Raw genomic sequence first — 23,755 nt, 5'->3', positions numbered from 1 at the left:
GGTAAATAACAGGGCTTCTGCCTTCAGGAGTTTACGGGTCCATCAACTGATAGGGATAACATTTTCGATTAGGAGAGAGGGAGTTGCCGCCCATTTGCAGGACTGCACCAGCTGCGGACAAGCAGGAGTGGGCAGAGGAGGCCTCAGTTCGGCTCCAGGAGGCCCCAGTTCGTGTCTACGACTTGGAAAGCAGCCCTTCTTCCATTCCCTTTTCTTGGAGCCTAGAGAAGATAAAAGATCCTTTTCTATTACTATAGTAGGTATACCCCAGGTCGAGACTTCGGGCTCGCAACGCTTTGGGCCCCACTCCTTCTTAAGAAGCCACTGCGCCCTCCAGCGGAAGTACGGCAGCAGAACCCCAGAGGTGCGCTCGAAAGTGCGGGGCACTTTAAGGACCTTAAGGAACCCGTGGTCTCCGGCCCCGCCCCCCCAAGGAGTCCCGCCCCCTCGCCGTCTCGTCCTGTGGCACCGATTGGTAGGCTCCTGTGCGTGAGGACGTTGCGCCGCGGGGCGGGGCGAAGGAGCGCTGTCCGCAGGGTTTCAGCCGTGTGTCCTCGGCCGCCACCCCCGCTGTCGTGCCGTGCTTTCCCGTCGCTTTGCTTTAGAGGGTACAGGCCACAGCCGGGGCCTCGGGTGGTCGTGCAGCCGTCCCACGTCTCCTCTGAGCCGCCTCTTCTAGCGGGCGTCTCTTCTCGGCTGGGTCCGGGTCGGGGGGGAAAATGGCGCCGGCGCCCCGAGGCGTCCGGGAGGAGCCGCTGCTGGAGTGTCGGTCCGGACCACTTTCCCGGCTCCTTTTCCTAGCCCAGGCCCTCCTGCTGCTGCCGGCCGCCCGGGCAGGCCTTTGCCCCGCGCCCTGCTCCTGCCACATCCCCCTGCTGGACTGCAGTCGCAGGAAACTACCAGCGCTGAGCTGGAGGGCGCTGTCTAGCCCGCTGCCCCCCGACGCCACCAGCCTGTGAGTAGAGTTGCCGGGTAGTGGTGGGGTCTAAAGAAAGGGGAGTTCGCCTTTCAAAGGGGACAGGAGGGAGACAGGTCTGATCTCAGGGCGCGGTTGGGAGCCTAAGTTCTGAAGGGAAATGCCATTACAACGTTGTGAACTTTTTTTTTTTTTGCGGGGAAGTCAGGGGAGCCTGAAAATCTTGGAGACTTGTATGAAGACCAGAGTTAAGATTCTTGGGGCCAGGGAGTCTGTGGGCCCTAGGCTGGGAAGGAGCTGGGGCGAGGATATTATTAAGGGCTCCGTGGTCCTGGGTTCCGGCATTGACTCTGGGTGCTTGGGGCACCTCGCCCACTGGGCCGCATCATCCCGTGTGTTCCTCAGCATGAATGGGCCCCAGGCATATGATTTTTATAACTACGGTCACCAAAGACACATAAACTGTCTTTGTCCTTAGTTCGCATTTGGGCTCAGTTTGTACTGCAGCTTGACACTTAACATTGAAACTAAATGTTTTAGGAGATCCAGTACTACCCCGGAAAAATCTTTATAAGCAGCATTCTTGCTCTTTTCACCGTAAAGAAGGGAGGGCGTATTTCTTTCCAAAATCATGTGATGCTGTAATTGTTTTCAGTGCATTTTTTGTGGCAAAGAACCTAAAGATCGGTCCACTTTATGTGTGAGAAGCAAGTACGGTGACTGGATGAATTCTGGAGACTACGCTCATTTTGACAGGCCCGTGTTAGACAGTGGCACTTGGAGAGCTCATTAGTCTGAATCAGCCTGGTGGCAGTAGGAGCAACAGTAGACATTAAATACTGCAAGTATGGGGCTTCTTAACCACTAACATACAGTTATTTCTTTGCTGCTACTGAATAGTTCATTTATTAATTGACAGATTTCTAATAGAGTTGTCTCTGAAAAAGAGTCGTCACAAAAAAGAATAGCTTGAGATGTACTCAAAATGTGAGGAGCTGTTTCCTTAGTGGGAATAGAATACATATAGAAGGTCCCTCTCTGCTGCAGAGGTTCAAGTGTTTATACATTTGCAAATAGTTTTGGGTAGCTAGGAAAGAAAGCTACATCATAAATTCCTTGTAACTAGTTCTTCTTCTTTTGATGCAAATAAAATTAAAAAATTTATATCAGTGTGCAATGTAGTCTGAATTACACCTAGCACAGCATCTTTGTAATGTAGCAGGTGCCTTTTTCTAAGAAATTCTTGGAACAGCTACCTGATAATGACAATAAATCAGGTGCAGGTTTAAAAACAACACAATTTAGCAGTGATTGAAATAAGTGTAGCCTCTTTTTTAAGCTCTTCCATTGTTGGGTAAACAATAATTAGAAGTAGTTTTGTATCAGATATGTTTATTTTTTGTCTAGGTTTGATTTTTGTTTAATCAAGACAAAGTGCCTAAAACCAAATGATGTTCAAAAATTTTAAATGTCGTGTAATGAAATTGACATTTTCAGTTGAAGTGAAATACCTTGGAGAGCAATTCTGTTGTAGAAATGTAATTGGATGGAAGTCTTACATTAGCAGAAGAACTCTTAGAATATTAAAAGATGGGATTGTGCTGTTTTAAACAGAGAAATGTAACAGTTTTTGACAGTTGCCTTCAGCTGTAAAACCACCAGGTACATGTGGGTTTCTTTATGTAATTTTGAATTTTTAAATCATATGCAATGGTTTAAATGTATTAATGATTCAACCTTAAATGCTCAAACTTGTGGCCAGCATCAAAAAGATTGTAGACAAAATTCATTAATTTTGGTTTTTGAAATATATGTATTTGCCCCCAGTTCTTGGCACAGAGCTCCTGAAACCCTTGTAATTCCTAAGTGATGAGAGTACTAGAAGCATCTTTCTTTCCAGTATTTGGTCTTTGACCCTGATTCCTGACACAGAGCTCCTAAATCCCTTGGAATTCCTGGGTGATAGGAATGGCTTTTGATCTAATGAAGCAACTGTTGGTGGGCTCCTGGATAGCTTCAGGATGAGGTCTGGTCACCAGAAAGATCAAGCCATGATTAGAAGCTTGGAACTTTGAGCCCCACTCACCTTCATCCTGGAAGGGGAGAGGGGTGAGGGACTGAGTTAATTGGTTATGTCTATGTGATGAAGTCTCCATAAAAACTCCAAAAGTATGGGGTTCAAAGAACTTCTTGGTTGGTGAACACATGTACACACCAGGAGGGTGATGCACCCAACTCTATGGGAATGGAAGCTCCTGTATCTCTTCATATGATTGTTTGTCTGTGTCCTATATTGTAGCCTTTATTGTATAATAAACCAGTCAACGTAAGTGTTTCCCTGAATTCTGTGAGATGTTCTAGTACGTGATTGAATCTACAAGGGGTCATGGGAACCTCCGATTTTAGCTAAGTTGGATAGAACTTGTGAATAACATGAGGTCCTACTACTTGTGATTAGTGTGAGAAGGAGTGGGCAGTCTTGTGAGACTGAGCCCTTACCGAGTGAGATATGCACTACAGTTAGTATCAGAAAGTCTAGTCAGGCTCCTGAACCTTCTCCTAAACCATCTGTGCACATCCTTGTAAAATGCAGTTATAGCAAGAACTCTGCTAAATCATTTTAGCAAGAAGCCCCCACCCTTCATATCTGATTGGGTTCCTCCCCTGTACCATCTCCCATGTGATGTCTCAGCACCTGACCTATTTGTAGCAAGAATCCCATTAGGTCTGTTTAGTCAGAATCCCCTTTTTCCTGATGTTTTTCTCTTAGTATTTTCCATCCACTAACCCCAACCTGGCAACTTAGCTATAAATTCACACATACCCATATAGTATTAGGAGTTGAGCCCAACCTCTCTCCCCGACTGAAAAATTTAATTGCAGTGATCCCTGTGCCCATTGAGATAGCTTCCTGTCCCCTAAAGTCTTCCTTACCATGCTTTATTAAGTATCATTGAATATTTTTTTCCTTTTAACAGTTATGGTGCCACAGCTTCGATAGGATCAGATTCATCACTGGACCCCCGGACCTCTCACCCAGGACCCTAAATGCGTACCTTTGAAGCCTTTATCCTCACTCCTGACTGATTGATCGGGGATCCATTGGTGAGTCCGACTCCTGAACCATTGCTTCGGACAAACGTCCGTGGAAGCTGGTAAGGACAGATTTTGATTCTTAAGAGTCTGAGTATACTCCAGAAGATGAGATAGATTCCTAGATAAACACAGTCTGGGTTAGAGTCCCAGGTTTCCCTGTTGTAAGAAGCTCAGTTAGAGTCCCAGGCAAGCAGCTATTAGAAGCTGGGTTATAGCCCTAGGCTTCTTTGTTTGAGAGGTACCTACTGGGCTGCAAGTCTCTCATCCTGGGTCTTTTTCTCCCCTGAGTGGGGATTATTCCCTGAATCGCTGGCGCTCTCTCATTATTTCATGACTCCTTGCACTGGCAGTCTTTCTTGCTAGCCCTCTGTGACACCTCTCCATTTTCTCTGTTGGATCCTAGAACTTCTCAGTGGACTCAGACTCCCTCATTGAACCCCTGCTGACTATACTCCCTCCGTCTGCCTCCATTCTTATTGGCATGCTTTTGCTGAGAAGAATATGGAACTTCATTGACCTCTTTGGGAAACTTGAGGTCTCCTCAGACTTGCTCCTCCAGGACCGCTCCCTTTACGTTGCTTGTGTTCCTCCTTTTTCCTCTTAGGTAACCACTAGTCTTCCCCTTGGTTCCTTGAATCTTTCGATATATCCCCCTGCAAACCCCTTCCTCCTCCGTCCCTCTGTCCGCACCCACCAGACCTTTTTCCATGCCAGTCTCTCTCGTCACTTGAACTTTTGGTCCCCTACCCTCTGCCGGGGGCCATCAAGGGATTTAGGGGCTTCCCAAAGCAGCTTCTTGAGGCTGAAAAGGAAAAAGGCTCACTGGAAATAGACAGGGTGTATGGTTAGTTGCGTGGGCTTTAGAGACATCCAGACAGCTTCCTGACATCTCCCTGGTCACTCACAAAGAATTGGTCCACAGGGCGAGGGAAGGTCTTAAAGCTGCTCTCTGTACAGTTGGTAAACAGATAACTTTAATTCGTCCTATTTGCCAGAAACATAATTTGCATAAAAATATAAAAGTTGAGAAAAGACAGAGCTAATTATTTTATATAAATCAGTGAGTTTGTATTACTACGTTTTACTAACTCTTGGCTAAAATTTTAGAATGAAAACTGTAAGATCTCTGTGTCTGTATTTTATGTCTGTGTATGTATATGTATGTTATAGATGTGTGATATTTTTATACCTCTAGATGGTATTACCAGATTAATTTATAAAATCCCTTAAAGGAGTTCTATTCAAATTGGGTTAGAGATAAATGAGTGTTTATGTAAATTAAGTATTCCCAAAGCTCTCAGAAATGGAGAAACTAACCCCATGTTTTAACTTCACATGATCTAGGATAATTTTTCGTAAGCAAAACTAATTTGAAAGTTGTTGGTAAAATAAAAGCAGGCATGCCTTCAGAATTGTCAGCATTAAATATAATGCAGACTTTTTTTTTTCTACTTTGGTTCACTAGTCAAACAAGCTTGTTACCTGTACTAGATGTTTAAGATTATAAAACTATAAATCCAAACTAAGACTAAAATGGACAATAGAAATGAATTGCTTGAGTTATGTCAAGCACAGTAATGCAAAAAGAAGAAAAAAGGGAAAGACCACGTATTTAACCTTTTTAGATATTTGCTTTTGTGATGCCAGCCTAACATGCATGTATTATAAAACTAGTTAATAGGAATATAACTTAAGATGATGGCTAGCTTTGTTTGGTGTTATGTCTGCCTAAAATAAAAATCTAGGTCATTTCTAAGTAAGATAAACTACTGAAACATTCATTACTGAACTTAAGTTTAAGTTTATATATTTTTGGCATCTTGTTCATATAGAGAAGCTAAAGACATTTAGATCTATTAGTAAACACATCCTTTGGCACATGGAAGAATTATACTGTGAGGTATTTCATGCCTCTAGAAATTGTGAAATTATATTTCATAAATTAATCTGTAGAGTACTGATATAGGACAGACCACAATTGTCTGCTTCATAGTTTTCTCTGTAAAAGAAAGATTACTAATAGTTAAAAACTATAATCAGTTATAGTTTCATATATAAATGAAACTATTAGAAATTATAAGAATGAAGAGAAATGACCTTGTATGCAGAGTATGCAAGATATGAAGAATGTGTTTTTGTCAGGGGAAAAAAGTAATTTTATTCTAAGGTAGACTGACTGGTTGTTCTGGAATGAAGAAGGAGAAATACAGGACAAAGACTAAATCATATTAGAAAAATGGTTGTAGATTTTTAGAACAGGAATTTTATGTGTGGTTAATTGTCTAACATTAAATGGATTTATTTATAAGTTAAAAAAAAAAGTTGAACTTTAAAATCAAAAGAGTACTGATGCAAAACTAGAACACCAAAGTTTTCCTGGCATATTTGTCCGCTCCTATTAAGAAATTATAAAAAGGTTTTTCTTTATCTTTTAAATAGTCTGCGTAGGAAACAGATTTTGCATCATCCAAGTAATTTCCTGTGCTTCGTGTTTCTTTATCGGGTCTTTGATTATTTAAGAAAATTTGTCTTCTCAATATTAAAAGAGCTAAGATTTTCTTTACAACTATGTAACTTTGTTTTGCCTTTGAAATAGTTTGTCATTTGTTTAAATGGGTAGCTAAGTATTGTTTCACAGTGACCTGTAATCTTATTTAGTTAAGTGTTTAAAACCTTTGACATTTTTGACAACTTCCCCAAATCAAGTTCTAAATGGAGTCTTGTTGACCTCAAAGTCACTTAGAGATTTTCTAGAGGGCCCTGGAAAATCTCAGTGGATTAGTCTCTCACCTTGTAAAATTAGGTTTATTCGATATGTTAAATACCTGGGAATCATTGTCAAGTAAGAAATAATGACAAACTTTCTTAGATTATATATGTATGGATATATGTTACTAATAATAGGTATTCCAGAAATGCATGATGTTCATAGAAATGTGTCAGTACCCTTGTTAGGTTTTTGTGTCAAAATACCATATACCACAGAAATAACTAATTTTCCTTTTCAAATGAACTCTTCATCAGAACTTTAACCACAGCCATTTTAAGTCTTTTTTCATTCACAGACAAATTTTTATTTTACTCTCATTCTTCTCTGAAAGGATACATTCAGCCGCAGGCATGAATGCTCCATGTGGGCCTCAGGTGAATAGCTTTCAGACCTTGTTGCTGTACTAAGTTCCCAGAAGTAATGAAGAAACTGATGGATTTTTAAAGCTGCCAACTCCAGATCAGGCAGCACAAGAGTTAACTGCATGGGACTGAATGAACTGATGAGGATGGTTATAATTTTTTTGCAACTCTCTGAAACATTGCTGGTTTTGTTTTCCAGATTTAAAGAATCCTTTTCATCTTTTCTCTTAAGCTATCTGTAGCTTACACCAGTCTGGTTGACTACACCTTTGTGAACAAATAAGAAGCAATTACTTTTTCTTCCTGATTGATTCAGAATTCAGAAACTCTTAATGAGTATTCATTCTTATTTTCATGACAATATAGTTATTTTGTGTAAGTTCAGTAAGAATCAATTCTAGTAATAGGATAGAGTTGGAAACATTGGTTATTATTACCAGGGCTTTGACCAGAGAGTAACGTACATAGATTCTGGTTAAAGGGACTAAGGTTGACCTCATGGAGCCAATGTTCTTGGAAAAACTGACCTATATGGCCAGTCACCGTTCTTGCTGTATTTATGTAAATAGTACAAATCGAAAGAGACTAGAATTATTTTGTAAACAAGAATTAAAAAGTTGACTGTAGAGAGAAATTTTTTCGTTTCAGTGCAGAACTGTAATGCACCCTTGAAGGGGTCCATCTTGCACATTTTGCCAATTTTCACCAAATTCTCAATTCTAGTTTCCTCCAGTATCTGGCCATAACTCTCCAAACTCATGTTTCCAGTTTTTCTCCCACGCTCCTGACATGGCATTACTGAGAACTGCAACTGCCCTTTTCCTGAAACCCTGCAAGTCGAAGCTGGCCGACTTCATATACACGTAAAAAACAAATTACCACAACAGACCGTGTATGGGCAGCTTGTGTGCCTCCTGCTGTATGGCCCTCTCTCAGAGTTCACGAGAACACGATGCTATCACCAGAGACATCCAAATTGCAAACTAGGAAAATTCTTCAGAAAGCCACCGTCATTCTCACCCTACTATTTAAAGATGCTTCAAACTCAAGTCTCAAAATCTCACCTGGCATCCTCTGGACCCAGAAACTGGGTTTCTAACTATTAGCTTTTGTTTTTCTTTTACTTTCATAGAAACTCCCCTTATTAATTGCCTGACTGCTGGCACCACCAACTCCCAACAGAATGTTCACCTGGTCCTTAGTGAACAAACGGCTACTGAACGAGAAAATAGACTGATACTGTTCAGAGAAAAGAAAAATGTCTCTTCTTTCTTGAACAAGAGAAGGTACTGACAGAGATTCTTTGCTTGACCAAATTTTGGTCAGACTCCTAAAAGTCCTTCTCTGAGACCCATCTGTTTATCTCCTTGTAAAATGCAGTTCGAGAACCTTTTAGGTTAGTTCAGTGAGAAGCCCCACCCTTGCATGTGATCACCCTTGATAACCTGGTGGCGTTTCTTTTCTTCCACCACCCCAGAGTGATGTCTGTCTTCAGGAGGACTTCAGTTAGAATTTAGTCCTGTTCAGCGAGAACCCCCGTTGTTTCCTCTTAGTAATTTTCTGTCTCCTGGCCTTGGCTCACCACCCTGCTCCCTGACTCTGAATTCCTACTTGCCCATGTCATATTTGGAGTCGAGTCCAGTCCTTTTCCCCCACTGAAAAATTTTATCGCAGTGCTCCCTGTACCTGCAGAGATAACCTGTACCACCTTGAGTAAGGTCTTCCTTAGTGGGTTTTAACAAGTGCCATTGAATATTTTCTCTTAACACACGGAGTTTTCCTAGACATTTGGTGTCACAGACGTGAGATTTGCTAGAATGGCCCTGGCTCATGGAAACATGTGGTTTGGGAAGAGAAAGGATAGAAGGGTAGGGGATGCGGAACTTTGCTTCCTGGTGGTCACATGGTCTCCCATGGGTGCTGCTCTCAGTTACTAAAGGTAAAAGTTACCAGTGGAAATTCAGTTCTAGTACATTGGTTCACTGGATGCATAAGGAAATGGAAACTAATAAGAAAAAGGTGAAATGTTCACTCCCTTGGTTATTATTATCTGTAATAATAGCTAAAATGTAATTAAAAGAACATGCTGGGTTGGACCATGATGCTAGATCAAGTTCAGATTTCAGCGAGCCTGAGCTTTGGCCACTAGCTATAAAGCTGACACTCAAGAGAAAAATTATGCAGGGATAAGAGAAAGTACCTCTAAGACCCCTGGTCACCAAGAAGGTGGTTGATGTGAGGAAAGGACAAAACCAAGAAACTATTTGAAACCATGGAGTATAGTGTGAAGGAATTGTTTCATTTTGTGCATCAGTAACATCAGCTTCCTGAAAAACCTTTACCAAAATGGACCAATAGAATAATTAATTTAGGAGCAGTATCTGGTTTTAGATGCTGCAGTGGGGAAGAGCAGGATTTATAGCTCATTATGGAACAACTACAGATGGCTATATGTGATCCAGACACAAAGCAGGTTATACCCGAGGGAACAGCCAGCCTGGTGGACTGGGTAAAAGCCACTGTAAGATCTGTTTTCCCTGAAAAGGTAGACTGCCCAATTCCCCCTATAAATGCCAAGTGAAACACCCCTGGTGAAGCAGGTGGTAGACTTTGTATACAAGCCTTGTTGGGATTATCTTTATGATAATGGGGCTTTTCACCTGCTGATAAATGCTATGGTTAATGGAGACTCTTCCATATACACCCCGTATAACCTTACTGCTGCAAAACCAAGGGATTGTTGAGGAAGCCTTATGTGTTTGCTGTTTAGCTTCCCCTCCTGGATCTTATAGATGCTAATAAAAAAATTGGGTTAATTAACAGGAGAATAAGGAAAAGCAAAGGAGAGAGTCAAGGGAATGGTCTTAACAAGGCAGAAAAGTTTAAGTGATTAATAAGAAATAGGGTGAATGAAGAAAATGCTGTTTGGAGCAAAACAAAGAAAAATGGGAAGAATCATGGGACTTACTCAGGAGAATGGACAGCTTTAGATAGTTATTAAGAAATCGGATGAATAAAACAGACATTGATGAGATTAAAACAAAGGTTTTAATATAGCACTAAAGGTTGGGCAGGCCAAAGGGACCACCTTCTGGTCCCCTAACATTAAAAGGCCCAAAACCACTCAGCTGTACTCCAGTTTGGAGAAATTTAAAAGTCCAGAGGCAGAGGTCACAATGAGAAATCTGACCAGCAGTCACTTGGGGCTTTGGTTAGGCAGATTAAATGAAATAAAAATTGACCAAAGGTTCCTTGGCTCAACCCCTGGAAGGGTGGGGTGGGGTAGGAGGGGATCCAAAGCCTTTTGCAGTGGGTAAATGGTCAGGAGTTGGAGAAGAGAACTTTTCAGAATTCCTTGATAGGGGAGCTTTTTTCTCTGTGGTACCAAACCCTTGGTGAAGCCATGAGGTAATTGAGAGAACACAAAATTATAAGGGTTATTATAAGGATTATGAAAGTTGGAATGTTCAGACAGGCTTTCTGTAAAGAAATTGTGTCTCCTTTATCAGACTGTTTTATGGGAATGGATGTTATGTCTGGCTGGGCAACACTTCTAACTAGTATTGTAAAACCAAAACCTGTCAGTAAAGTTTACAATTAGGAGTGCAAGGTATAAGTTTGTAGGAGAATTGATATGTTCGAATAGGCTTTTACCTGATTGTATTACAGAGTTGGACATTGTATCCAGCTGAGGAATGTTTTTTCTACCAAGTATTGCAAAACCGTTCAGTGGACATACTGAACGAGAACCAGTAGGATCGCTCAAGCCCACACAGTGTGGAATAGAAGTCGGAGTGCCGGTATGGACAGATTGTGTGATAGCCCTGTGCGTCCTGCAGACTGGGGCTCAGGGCAAAAGCCTGTGAGCGCCTCCCAGCAACGACCGCTAGACTTTGGACTAGAGAATTTCCATTTGAAGGACAATTGCTGGCTCGCTATTGGACATTAATTGAAACTGCTATGATGACTAAGAGTCATAAAATAATCTCGAAACCTGAAACACTGATGATGTCTCAAGTAATGTCAGACAAACTGCAGTAGAGTGGGCACTGCCCAGAAGAGTCCGTAATAAAACGGAAATGGTTCATATAGGATCGTGCTGTCTGGGGAGTGCAAGGAGAAGGTAGATACTCAAGAGCAGAGAGCCTCTTTTCCCTTGGGACTGATCCTGGAACTGTGCGACGAGCTGATGGATTCTCTTGTCACTTGGGCAGTAGCCTATAAATAGCTCATAACCGACGAACAGGAAACTGCTTTGTTTGTGGATGGTAGTTCCAAGATGAATGAACAACATCTTCCACCACTCTGAGGAAGGAGAAGACAAATTAGCCTGGTAGGCTGAATTGCATGCCGTTTTCCTAGCCGTAATAGAATTGAACAGTGGTAAAAGCTTTTGTGTTTGGGTTTTTATTGACTTATAGGCAGTGGCCAGTGGCCTGGCCATATGGTCAGGCAGAAGAGCAGTGGAAACCTAGCTTATTAAAGGGATGCACAGACAGCCCTGTGGAAATCACTGTGAGGATTTGAGGGGTGCCTTAAAATAGGTCATGTTGTATGCCCATCAGAGGACCCCCCTTCCAGTTTTGGAAGGTGATCGGAATCAACAAGCAGATATCCCTGTGTGCTTGCTGGAGGTGGCCGCTTGGGTCCATGAAACGAGCCTTTGAGGCTCAGAATGCCAGCAAAAGAGAGACCGCAGATGGCTATGTGGCAGATTCCCTGGTGGAAAGGCCCCGAACATAGCTGGCAGGTGGTACTGTTGCTGGTAGCCCTAGGAGATACAAATGGGTCCTGACAGGAATAGACACTGACTGTGGACTTGGCTTTCCTTTTCTAATGATAGATGCAAATGCTCAGATTGCTATAAAAGAACCAGAACAGAAGATAATTGTACCAAGTGGGATGGCCGGCCATCATTTCCGCAGACCAAGGAATACAGTTTACAGCCCATAATGCCCAGCAACAGGCAGAGCGATATTCTTCGCAGAGGACAGTAAGTCCTCACCTAATATCATCAGTAGGTTCTTGGAGCTGTGGTGAAGTAACATAAAACGAAACCAGTTTTACTGTAGTAGCCTAATTGATATAAACAAGTTCTGCAGCATCTCGTCAGTGTTATAATGAAATCATGTTGTTTGAGGACCTGCTGTAGTAGTTTGATAGAGAATTGGAACGGGCAGTTAAAACATTGGTTGTTTAAAACTAGGGGAGATAAAGATGGGAAGGGCTGGCTTACGTACCTTCATACGTGAGAGTGTGCTCCCTCAACATTTAGTGGGGCTGAAGGAGTTGCCCCCCTCGGTAGAGTCCTCTTTCTGGTGAGTATGGGGAAGACGGTGGAGAAGGAAGCTGGACTGCAGTTCTTACCAAGCGAGGAGTATGGCGTAACGACGGTACTTTTTGCTTTCTCCCCCCATCACCTCAACTTTTCTTTTTTTCTTAATGAAGTGGTCATAGGACCAGGGCTGCAGATACAGATGCTAGAAATGGGTGATTCCTAAGCAAGAAACTATATTTTTAAACTTTGCGTCAGAATTCCTAAGGGCTTCATGGAGTGGGTCGTGCTTTCACCCCATGTGGACAAATTGAGGTTAACAGTGAATGCTGATACATTGCCTGTGGTAAAAATAGCACAGAGTTCTGCGTCTCTGTAACTTTACCTTGACTGAATGGAGTGAACTGATGGGGGAGGTACTTGCTTGACTAGTATTGCTGTTTACAGTCTAGTGGCTGAACCGTCCCTTCTGACAGTGGAAGAGTTTGGGTATAAATGGAGAGGAGGAACAGTAGTCGCTGAGGGTAAAGGAATGAATAAATGGTTGTACAGTGAGATAAATCTGAGAGTAATGCCTCAAGAGTAAGGCATTAGAGTAATGGCTCAGAGTAAGAGATGATACTGTCTCTTAGCTGTTATGCTAGTTGACTGAAAGGGTGAAGCCATGTCTTTGCCTAGACCACTCCTCTTTTGGAAAACTTGAGTGGCCTTGCCTGGAAGGCATTTTTCATGTATATTGTTCTGCTGTAAACTCCCCCCCCCCGCCCCCGCTCCCAGCAGCTCATCAAACGCAAGAAAGACACTACCAGTAACTGTGCTCGTGGGCACTCCACCATCGGCAAGGAGATCACTGGCCTTGTCTTGGACCAGATTCGGGAGTTGGCTGACCAGTGCCAGGTTTTCAGGGCTTCTGGGTTTTCCACAGCTTTGTTTGGGGATCTGGTTCTGGGTTCACCTCCCTGCTGATGGAACGTCTCTGTCGATTATGGCAAGAAGTCCAAGCTGGAGTTCTCCATTTACCCAGCCCCCCAGGTTACACAGCTGTAACTGCACCCTACAACTCCATCCTCAGCACCCACAGCACCCTGGAGTGCTCTGTGCCTTCATGGTTAACAGTGAGGCCATCTATGATATCTGTCATGGAAACCTCGATATTGAGCGCCCAACCTACACTAACCTGAATAGATTGATAGGTCAAATTGTATCCTTTAGCACTGCTTCCCAGAGATCTGATGGAGCCCTGAATGTTGATCTGACAATTCCAGACCAACCCGGTGCCCTGTGCCCGCATCCATTTCCCTCTGTCCACGTGTGCCCCTGTCATCTCTGCTGAGAAAGCCTACCATGAACAGCTTTCTGAAGTGGAGGTCACCAGTGCATGCTTTGAGCCAGCCAACCAGATGGTGAAATGTGACCCTTGCTACAGTAAATACATGGCTTGCTGCCTGTTGTACCATGGGGACATGGTTCCCAAAGATGTCAACACTGCCATTGCCACCAGACCAGTGCAGCATCTAGTTTGTGGACTGGTGCCCCACTGGCTTCAAAGTTGGCATTGATTAGCAGCCTCCCACTGTGGTACCTGGTGGAGACCTGGCCACAGTACAGCGAGCTGTGTGCGTGCTGAGCAACAACACATCTGTTGCTCAGGCCTGGGCTCACCTGGACCACAAGTTTGACCTGACGTGTGCCAAGTGTGCCTTCGTTCACTGGCATATGGGTGAGAGCATGGAGGAAGGGAGAGTTTTCTGAGGCCGGTGAGGGCATGGCTGACCTTGGGAAGGATTATGAGGAGGTCGGTATGGATTCTGTTGGAGGAGAGGGTGAGGAAGGAGAGGAATACTAATTACCATTCATTTCAGCCTGCAGCATGTCACACACAGAACTTCAGCTTCAACAGCTGACAGGCTTTTAAGCTTTCTGGTTAAATTGTCTTCACTTTTACCTGTGAATCCTGTCTGTCTTTTTCATGTGTCCCTATAAGATTTTCCTTTCATGTCTAAAAGTAAAGACATTGAGAAAAGGAAAAAGGTACAGATTAGATTTTCTTTCATGTTTATCCCATTTGTTGCTATTTACCTTTATTTTCCACTTCCTCCTTTCATTCTGCGCCCGTATTTTCACTGTACTTCTTACAGAGAAGCGAGATTGGCTGTGGGGCTGAGCACACAGTGGGTTAGCAACCTGGTTGACTCTGTGATCGACCCAGGTAGGACTTCTCTCTTGGCCTCTAGGCCTCCAGGCCTCCATAGGCAGGGATCAAGAGGAAACTTTGATCTGGATAGTATCACTGTGTTCCAAGTTTACATTTCAGAGTAAGGAACCGTGCTTGTTCCTAGAAAGATTCCCCACCCTCACATCCTCACCCCACAACCGTTGTCTGCCGTGAGACCATCAGCACCAGTCTCATTACGCCCTTGGTTCTTATTTGCCATTCTCTTCAGGAATTCAGGACTTTTCAGGTTTCTCTCCTTTCCCAGAGTCAACCCCGACCCCATTTTCTGGCTTTATTTTTCTCTTTAGCAGGCATCTTCTGACTTGCTTTATATTTTACTTTGTCTTCTTTTCAGTACAATGTAAATATCTATTTATTCATTGCTGAAGGTGAACTGTAACCAGCAGTAGGTACTCAAAAATGCTTGTTGAATGAACACAGTAAATAATTATGGAAAGTGTGTGGCTATGCCTTTTGAGGGAGATCAGGAGAAACTCAAATTAAAGTAATCCTTTCTCATTTACTTCTCTAGATGATTTCTTTTCAAGGTACCTCATTCTCTGTAGTAAATATCGTGAATGAATCGGCATTATCTTAGCTAATTATTTGTTTTTTTAGACCATATTTAAAAAAAAAAGAAAAATTCAGGCATGGTAACGGATTTATGCCGGGCCCTTCTCTGTGGGCCTCTCATAGTGGACCCATGCCAGAGTAACCTGCAGCCTCGAACCATTGCCCAGCCCCTTACCTGTGGGTTGCGAGCACTGAAGGGGGTTGTACAGTGTGAAAAATAAATAAGAACTAAAAAAAATTCTAAATATAGGCACATTAATTACTACTAACTCTAGCTCCCATCTCATACTGTCTGAGATGTTTTGTCTAATTGCACCAAAATTCACAAAAACTTTTGCAAGCACAAGTAATCTTCATTTATTCTGATCCTCTAGTTTTTAATGGGGCTTGCAGCATCTATTAGATATTCACTAAATATTCATGAATAATCAGTTGATTGAAGGGTGACATTATGGCTCGCAGCTGTAGTTTGAGGAGTTTTTAATAGTCTACAACTTCGTTTCAACCTGTACACCAGCCATGCATTTCTGAAGTTGGGATACTCCAAAGGCATTATGGATTCTGTCACACACCCTATGTTTCTAGGCACTAGCAGAAACACTAGTTTTCTTTAAAAGAAACAGACCTACTGGTAAATCCCTAATGCATATTTAGGGGGCAGGGGGATGCACTGCCATTGTGTTTACAGCATCTAATATACATAATGATGTGCTTCACGTCCAGCAGTCATTCTAAAGCGGATACAATATGCTCTTCTTTCATTACATTAAGGATTTTATCATATTTCATCTTTATCTTGGTGTATCTGGGGAAGTGGTAAACAGAAAATGTGAGCCTATGAAATTGGAATCCAGAAGCAATATTTAGTTTATTTTTAAGTTATTGTAGGCGAGTCCTTCCAGTTAATTAAGGTTTTACCTTAGGACGTGGATTATGCCTGCATGTGCAACACATACTCAGAAAAGGTAATAGTACTGGCCCATCCTATTTCAAATCTAGTATTATATAATAACCTACTTTTTACCCATTGATCTACATGCATTTTATTTATATCCTATTAATCTAAGCAATCCATTGAGGTTGGTCCTAGTATTGTTGTTTAATAGTAGAGGAGACTCAAGTTTAGAGAGGTTAAATGACTTGCCCAGTGTCCCAGAGCATGCAGAAACTCTCTTCTTAAATGTAACCGTAGAATTTCTATTTCCTGGTTTGTTGTTGCTGTTATTTCCCCCAATAAAGCAATATTTTCAGTCATTAAGAATTCAAGCAAAGATAATGGAAGAAAATAAAACATGCCCTTGAAATGAATGCCCTCATCTTCCTACTGCCTCCAACTTTTTGGATTCATAGAAAAAGTGTACAGTGTATTACAAATAAGTAGTGAAAATGAAGGATAGAAGTTTGGAATAGCATTATACTTCATGCTGGAATAAAATCTTATTTATCCTAAAGATATTTACTTAATATTTCCAGCCAAAAAGCAACCAACAAGCAAACACTTCCAGGATGTATTTGTTCATAAAGGAGCCTCTCAAGACTCTCAGATCTCATTTACTCCTGTTTCAGGCAGTTCTAGCAGGTATCGGAGTTTCCTGGCCTGTGACAGTTGATTAGAAGCAACAAATTAGAAAAATTTCAAGCAGCACTGTTAGAGACAGGAAGGCTGACAGTTCCAAGAGGGGACAGCTTTTGGTAAAGCTGTTAGTGGTAGGGAAAAAGCAAACCTAAAAGCAGACAGAGTTTTAAGAGTTGTTTTAGAGTCCTTGTCTTTAGCATACTCCAGGCGTACTCATGATCATCAGCCTATTAAACCACAGTACTCTAATCTTAATAATAATCCAGAGGATTATTTTTAAAAGTAAATTATGCTAAATATACTCTAACAAGAAAGGCATTTCCAACAACAAAAAAAATGTTAAATTATGCTGGATAAATACATGAAGCATTGTCATACTCAAACTATTGCATGTGATATGTTCTTATCTTTTAACTTGCAAAGGGCCCCTTTGAAGAAGTTTTGCTATTGTTTAAGTTCATAGTTCAGCCTGTTAGTGCTGCAGGTTCTGGAAAACGAGATTGACGATGACTCAAGTGAACCTGTGTGACTGGGCAGAAGAAAATTCCTCGCATCTCTGTGCTGCAGGACTTCTTTGCAATTAGCTTGCAGAACTGATTCTCCTCAAACTAGTGATTGCTCTGTACATCCTGTGAATTATTTACACCCTGATGGTACCAAAGACTACATTAATGGCACCTCTGGCTCCACACGATATCAAGAACCTTAATAATTCATCATTTAGTACAGATACATCCCTGTGGATTAGCATGAGTGGGAGCTGAGTTTACAACACTGAGATAAGGCCCTCTCGGAGACCTCACTCTCTGAACATCCTATCCATAAATATTCAGATATGAGTGGTGTTAAAAAATAAAGCAAAGATTACTGACTGTTACAGAGCTCTAGATTCTTTAGGTTATGTTTGTCAAGCATTAGATTACTTCAAGTTTGTAAGTACATTGAAGGGATATGTCAAGGGGGAAATCTTTGGAAGACAGTTCTCCATTTCAGGACTCCTGCTTTAAAAAAAAAAAAGACAAATCAGCATTAGCATATGCATACTAAATGGAATTAATGATTGGCCACTGGGGAGAATAGTGAGAGACTTTTTAAAAACTATCCAGATTCCTAATCTAATAAGAGTTTTACGTCATATTTGAAGTCTTCAAGTATCAGTCATCTTCAGCCTTTTTGGAGTACTTTAAATGTTGCTTTAAAAAAAGTCAAAGAAAAAGGTTAGTAAAATTGCCACTGTGTATAACCCTGGCACTTAGCACAGTGCCTGACACGTAGTTCAGTAACTATTTATTGCATAAATATGTGATCAGATCAATCCATATAATTCTAGTTAGACACCTGGAATTTTGATAGAGCTTCATTGATTTATACTAGTTGCTTTCTATGACAGTACTAACATTTTTAAGACAGCATTATCCTGTAGAGAGGCTCCAAAGTATTTCGGGTTCCTTTGGGTTCCATTGAAATGCCTTAGAGGTTCTTCAAAGACACAAATTTATTCTTTCCCCCAGTAGAGACACTGATAATGAATGCATAGTGGTTTGTACCATGTTGAGTTTACCAAGTTTATAGCCAGTTGAATATAATTTGATTGCCTTTGATTTCTTTAATAATGATTTTCTTTAAAGCTGATGATCTGGTCATCACAGACATTCATGAGAGAAGCATAGTGGAGGAGAACAGTCAAGTTATACTGCCGGGGAGGTTAGGGTTTGGAAAGGCATTAGAAGCACTGTTATTAAAACAAAAGCCCTTAATCTGTAAAAGGAAAAAGTAAATTTCAACAAGTACGAAATGTAGAAGTAAATCATAGTATGCTAGTCTGCCACACAGATATTGGCTCTCCATTTGTGGGACCGCCACCTTTGGAGCAGAGTATGGGATATCTAAATGAGAACAGCTGAATTTCTCCTTCATTTGAAACCACAGTAAACATCTTTTGTATGAAATTCTGTGTTTTTAGTAGCAAGTATGAATTGGATAAAGTATCTGAATATGAGATTTTTATGTGGAATAAATTCATATTTTTTTCTTTCTTACATTTCCCAACACGCCTCTCCATTCTTGAGGGTCTTTGAGCCGATACCTGGTGCCAGATATCTTGGAATGAAAGTTTTAGAACTGTGATAAAGTGATGGTTTGATCCAGTCTTGGTTATAAGTTAAGCTCTTAAGTGAAAACGGCTAGGTTTTATAGGTGGAAAGACATGAATCTAGCTGAGAACAAATTGTTCTGTGATAGAGACATCATTCAAACCTGCATGCATCTGTCAACTGCCTGTGGTGGCACAGTGAGACAAAGTGATCTGTGATGTTTCTCTAGTGTGCCCCTGTCGCTAGCCATATTGTAATGTATAATACATCTCTTGGGTAGACAGCTTGTGTGGGCTGGATTCCACCTCAGCCTGTAAAGATGCCCGGAAGCACCAAGGTGAATTTTTTTAAGCCTGTTTAAATATTCAGAGTCGTGGCTAATTTCAGTGAAATCTCCGTGATATCTAATAAACTATTTGCTGGAAGTGAGATGGAATTTCAAGTTTATGGCTTCCTTATTAGCTGTGTGACCTTGGATTGACAAATTATTAATCTCTCTGCCTATTTATTTCTGTATCAGGAAAGTGAAGATTGTAAAAGTATTTGTCTCATAAAGTGGTTGTGTGTATTTAGGCAGTGAATATATATAAAGTGTCCAGAAGAGTACCTGGCACTTAATAAACGTTAACTGCCACCACCACCACCATCAGTAGCATTATTTGGAGTGAGATGAATTTTCTTCCCTGATGTTAGATGGCTTACTTTTAGGAAGACCACATCAAGGCTGTGTTCAACCCCAGTTCTAATATAGAAACTCACTATTTTGACTTGTGAAATGTCTTCAAGTTTATCTACAGCTAAAGTGTAATATACTATAATTACAATGTTGTAATTGTACTACATGTTATGTAAAGCATGTATTTATAAAGTACATATAACTTTAAAAAGTATATTCCTTTCTAAAGTATATAAAAATAGTACATCATAATAAAATTAATCACTGACAGGGATGAAGAAACTATAATATTCCTAAGTAATTATCTATAAGATATTACTGTTAAGTGAAAAAACTAAGGGCAAAATAATGTGTAAATCTACTATTTTTATAAAAATTTGCTTGTACATGCATAAAATACCTGGCAGGCTTCAAATGAAATGGTATATTTTCATTTGTCGTGGTTGGGGAGGGAAATTGGATGGCTGGAGACAAGGCTGAGAGACTTTTTACTGTGTATATATTTATATTTTTTTATTATTGAACCATGTTTAGTAAAAAACCAAAACCTCATAAAAATGAAGAAGTAAAATAGCTATTTTGAAATCTAGATAAATTTTTATTCATCCTTTATAAACTTTCTTTTTGTCTGCACTACTCAGATTCACATTCGATAGGCTTTTAGATTCGTATTTTAGTTGTTTTTTTTTTTTTCTTTAAATCTGCTTTTCAACACTAAACTAAGAATGATCTTTTGTTCTCTCTCAGGGATTTGAGTCATAATCGGTTGTCTAACTGGAACATCAGCTTGGAATCTCAAACATTACAAGAAGTGTGAGTTATTTTACTTATTTAAATTTATATTAAATTCTTTGATTTGGTGAATTATGAATTTGAGGATGTTCAATCCAGAAGTGCTGTCAAAATATTGAAGGAAAAAATTGTGAAGACATTTTTTAAAAACTTGAACTGTCATTTTTGGTTTTGTTATAATCACAAATTCTGTGGGCATTGTGCCATTGTGTTGGTGGTTTCAAAATTCAAACTGTGTAGAAATATTCTTCTTCCTTAGGGCCAAAAGATTTTTTCCTCTTTTGAGAGTAAATATGTTTTGTTTTTCACCGAAGTTTAAGCCAGTGAAACTCTCTGTTGTGAAAACCTTTTTTTAATATCTTGACTCATCTAAGATGGAAGCATCATGTCTGAAGTAGATGTGTATGAAATATTTTTGACATCATTTGGAATGTGGTTAATAGGATTCAATTTTTCATTTGACTGAAATTTTTCCTTTAATACTGAGATGTCTTATTATGTATTCTTTGGAGGACATTTTCTAAAATATTATTAGTATCGGTTATTACATTTTGATGTTCCCAGAGACACAGCTATTGAGCCTGCTTTGCCTCTACCATGAACCCTCCCAGAACCCTCAAATCTGTTTTCCTTTTTAATTTGTTAATGGGTAACTACTTTGTGTGCTCACAGTCCCCGCATTCTCTCCTTCCCTGCCCCAAATTGACTGCTTCTCACCTTCTATGTAGTGATTATACAGTTGACAAGCTTATTAGCTGAAAGAGTAGACACTGAGGAAAGGTGTGAAAATGCTTCAGTGGGATGTGCATGTTTTTATTGCATGGACTTTGTAACTTTGGCCTTTTGCCTCTTTTTTTTTTCTGTATTCTAGGTTGTTGGGGTTGTTCAGTGAATGAAAACCAGGTTAATGAAATGTGATTATATTAGGTTTTCTACTAAAACATTTGAGACAGTCTGTTTAAAGAGCTGTTGAGATCAGACGGTGATGTGTCTTGGCTTTTGTAAAACTAATCATAAGTTCTGTCTCTGGGAGGACAAATTAATTTCATCTGTGCTCTCAAACAACCCTTTCTCACTTTGAATGACTTTAAAAATATATATATACACACACACATACACACACGTACACATGTATGTGTGTTTGTATTTTTAAACTTTTATAATTTTATTTATTGTAAATACATAAGAGATATGGATAGATTCATTCCTTTAAGAAGGAATCACATTAGCTGTCGTAAATGTAACTTAAAAGAACCTTGTTGGGATTAAATATATTTAATGTGCATAATATTTCCTAACCTTTAAAATAGATCAATTGTAGATCTATACCATGAAAAAACATTTCTTAATAAGATCTTTGATTTCTCAGTATGATGCATTTTGTCTAACTCATTCTGAGTCATAGACTTTTTTCAAATGTAGCATCTGTCCTAAAGAATATGTATTAGCCAGTAAACCAGAACTCAAGAGGTAGCATATCTCTTGCTAAACTTTGAAATCTATTTTTCCTCCTGCCTAGGAAACTGAATTATAATGAGCTAACAGAAATCCCATATTTTGGAGAACCAACCTCTAATATTACCCTACTGTCATTGTAAGTAAATATGATTTCAAACTTTTTACTTAAATTGTAAGTAGTACACAGTTTTTTGAGTTTTATTTTAGGTACTCTTATTGTTGATCCCAATTATTTAACATCTTTGTGTCCTGGGGTGGCAGTAGCTTCAATATAATCTTTGTTTTGTAGAGTCCATAATATAATCCCAGACATAAATGCAGAGGCGTTCCAGTTTTACCCTGCTCTTGAGAGTTTAGATCTCAGCTCAAATATAATATCAGAAATCAAGACATCTTCATTTCCTCGAATGCAGCTTAAATACCTGTAAGTTCAAAGAGTTTAAACTGATTTTAAAGTGCATGTTTACTGTTCATTTGTACTTATCTTCCTAGAAGTGTCTGTTATTATGATTGTGATATGCTTATATGAAACAAACCTATGGTCAGTTTTGGGATTTTTGGGTTTTTTTTTTTTCTCCCCTTAAAGAGTGCACTGTTGTCAGATAATATTAAGTATCCAGGGTAATTTTTGAGATTTAATTCTGGATTGTATTTTACTAATAGTTTTGTAAAAGATAAATAGGATTGGTTTGTCAAACAGTGACTTTACTCTATATAATAATGAGGATAATTAGCGTGTGTGTTAGTGTTTTACAGTTTATAAGCATATTCACACATAGTGTTTCAATCCAAATGAAGCAGGTATTATTCTTATTTTGTAGTTGAAGAAACAAAGCAGTTAGATGATTTGTAAGATTGTATATACAGCTGCTAAGTGGGAGAGCTGGGGCTCAGTCATAGACTATGGGCAGCTTTCCAGTGGTAGAATTTTTTTGTTCCACTAAATTTTTTTGGTTGTAATCCTGTTCATTTTAGGAATTTGAGTAATAATAGGATAACCATCTTGGAGGCTGGTTGCTTCGATAATTTATCAAGTTCCTTATTAGTGGTAAAGTTAAACCGGAACAGAATAAGCGTGATTCCACCCAAGATCTTCAAGCTACCTCACCTCCAATTCTTGTGAGTAATTAAATAGTTGGATAATAAGAAGATTGTTTTTTTCTTACAGTGTCTTTTTCTTTTTAATTATTATTAGAGCAAATCAGCAAACCAATTTTCTGACTGTAAAACTATTTTTGTTAAAGGGAACTTAAAAGAAACAAGATTAAAGTTGTGGAAGGTCTCACATTCCAGGGGCTTGACTCCTTACGATCTTTGAAAATGCAGCGGAATGGAATTAGCAAACTTAAGGATGGAGCTTTTTTCGGCTTGGACAACATGGAGGAACTGTAAGTATTGTGAGCTGGATTAGGAGATTGGTAGGGAGGGGTGTGACTGGGACTTGTTAGTGCCAAACAGCCAGGGTAGCTGCTTTAATTACACCAAAGCACATAGTCTTGTTCCCCTTCTCTGATGGGAAATCAGGTTACACAAAGCTCTCTTAAGTTTTGTTATCCAGTTTGCATTTCTGTTATTGTTCTGACAGACAACATTTCAGCTAAATAGTTTATATTCTCTTAATGTTTTGGCTGATGGAAATTATCAGAATTTACCCAGAACAGGTATACTATACCTCTTGGAGCCTTGATTTTATGGCTCTGATATTTTGGATGGTTTTACTACTGTCTAGCACTGAATCTGAAGTAAGATGTGAATATTGACTAGAATTAAAATTAATTTAATTTATAATTTTACAATTTATAAAAGCGATATGGCGGTGTTATTTCTTGTTGGCTCATTTGGGTTGACAAAGATGTATGTTTCTCTGAGCAAGACTAAATGAAATAAGATTTTTGGAATCTTCTCATTGCAGTGCTTGTTATGAAATATATTTTTTCCTTTCTGTCTCTAATT

General features: G+C 39.9%; 1 protein-coding gene, 1 non-coding gene and 1 pseudogene across 9 annotated transcripts in view; all 3 read left to right on the top strand.

The window, feature by feature from the left end:
* Positions 1 to 502: 502 nt before the first annotated feature.
* The window catches only part of LRIG2 (leucine rich repeats and immunoglobulin like domains 2), a 43,528-nt gene continuing 20,275 nt past the window's right edge, over positions 503 to 23,755 (top strand). The window contains exons 1-7 of one of the 7 annotated variants that reach the window (XM_023535673.1): positions 818 to 955; positions 3,895 to 4,021; positions 20,300 to 20,365; positions 21,864 to 21,938; positions 22,092 to 22,226; positions 22,778 to 22,921; positions 23,047 to 23,190. In XM_023535673.1, the coding sequence (XP_023391441.1) occupies positions 22,210 to 22,226; positions 22,778 to 22,921; positions 23,047 to 23,190 (305 nt within the window). In that variant the 5' untranslated portion in view covers positions 818 to 955; positions 3,895 to 4,021; positions 20,300 to 20,365; positions 21,864 to 21,938; positions 22,092 to 22,209. Of the gene's footprint in view, positions 956 to 3,894; positions 4,022 to 10,617; positions 11,478 to 12,081; positions 12,138 to 16,040; positions 16,173 to 20,299; positions 20,366 to 21,863; positions 21,939 to 22,091; positions 22,227 to 22,777; positions 22,922 to 23,046; positions 23,191 to 23,755 lie in introns of those variants that run through there. The other 6 variants (XM_011366980.2, XM_011366988.2, XM_023535667.1 and 3 more) reach the window with 6 other exon arrangements.
* On the top strand, positions 12,469 to 17,832 carry LOC105297732 (annotated as a pseudogene). Its single transcript, XR_002782060.1, has 3 exons — positions 12,469 to 12,537; positions 13,188 to 16,172; positions 16,681 to 17,832. The product of XR_002782060.1 is annotated as a tubulin alpha-8 chain-like (transcript).
* LOC111745591 lies at positions 15,283 to 15,418 on the top strand. Its single transcript, XR_002782720.1, has one exon. It is a non-coding gene; the product is annotated as a small nucleolar RNA SNORA42/SNORA80 family (small nucleolar RNA).

Source organism: Pteropus vampyrus, unplaced genomic scaffold (assembly GCF_000151845.1).
Source record: "Pteropus vampyrus isolate Shadow unplaced genomic scaffold, Pvam_2.0 Scaffold6, whole genome shotgun sequence".
NCBI lineage: Eukaryota > Metazoa > Chordata > Mammalia > Chiroptera > Pteropodidae > Pteropus > Pteropus vampyrus.
Note: the sequence above shows the minus strand (reverse complement) of the source record. Positions and strands in the feature narration are given on the sequence as shown.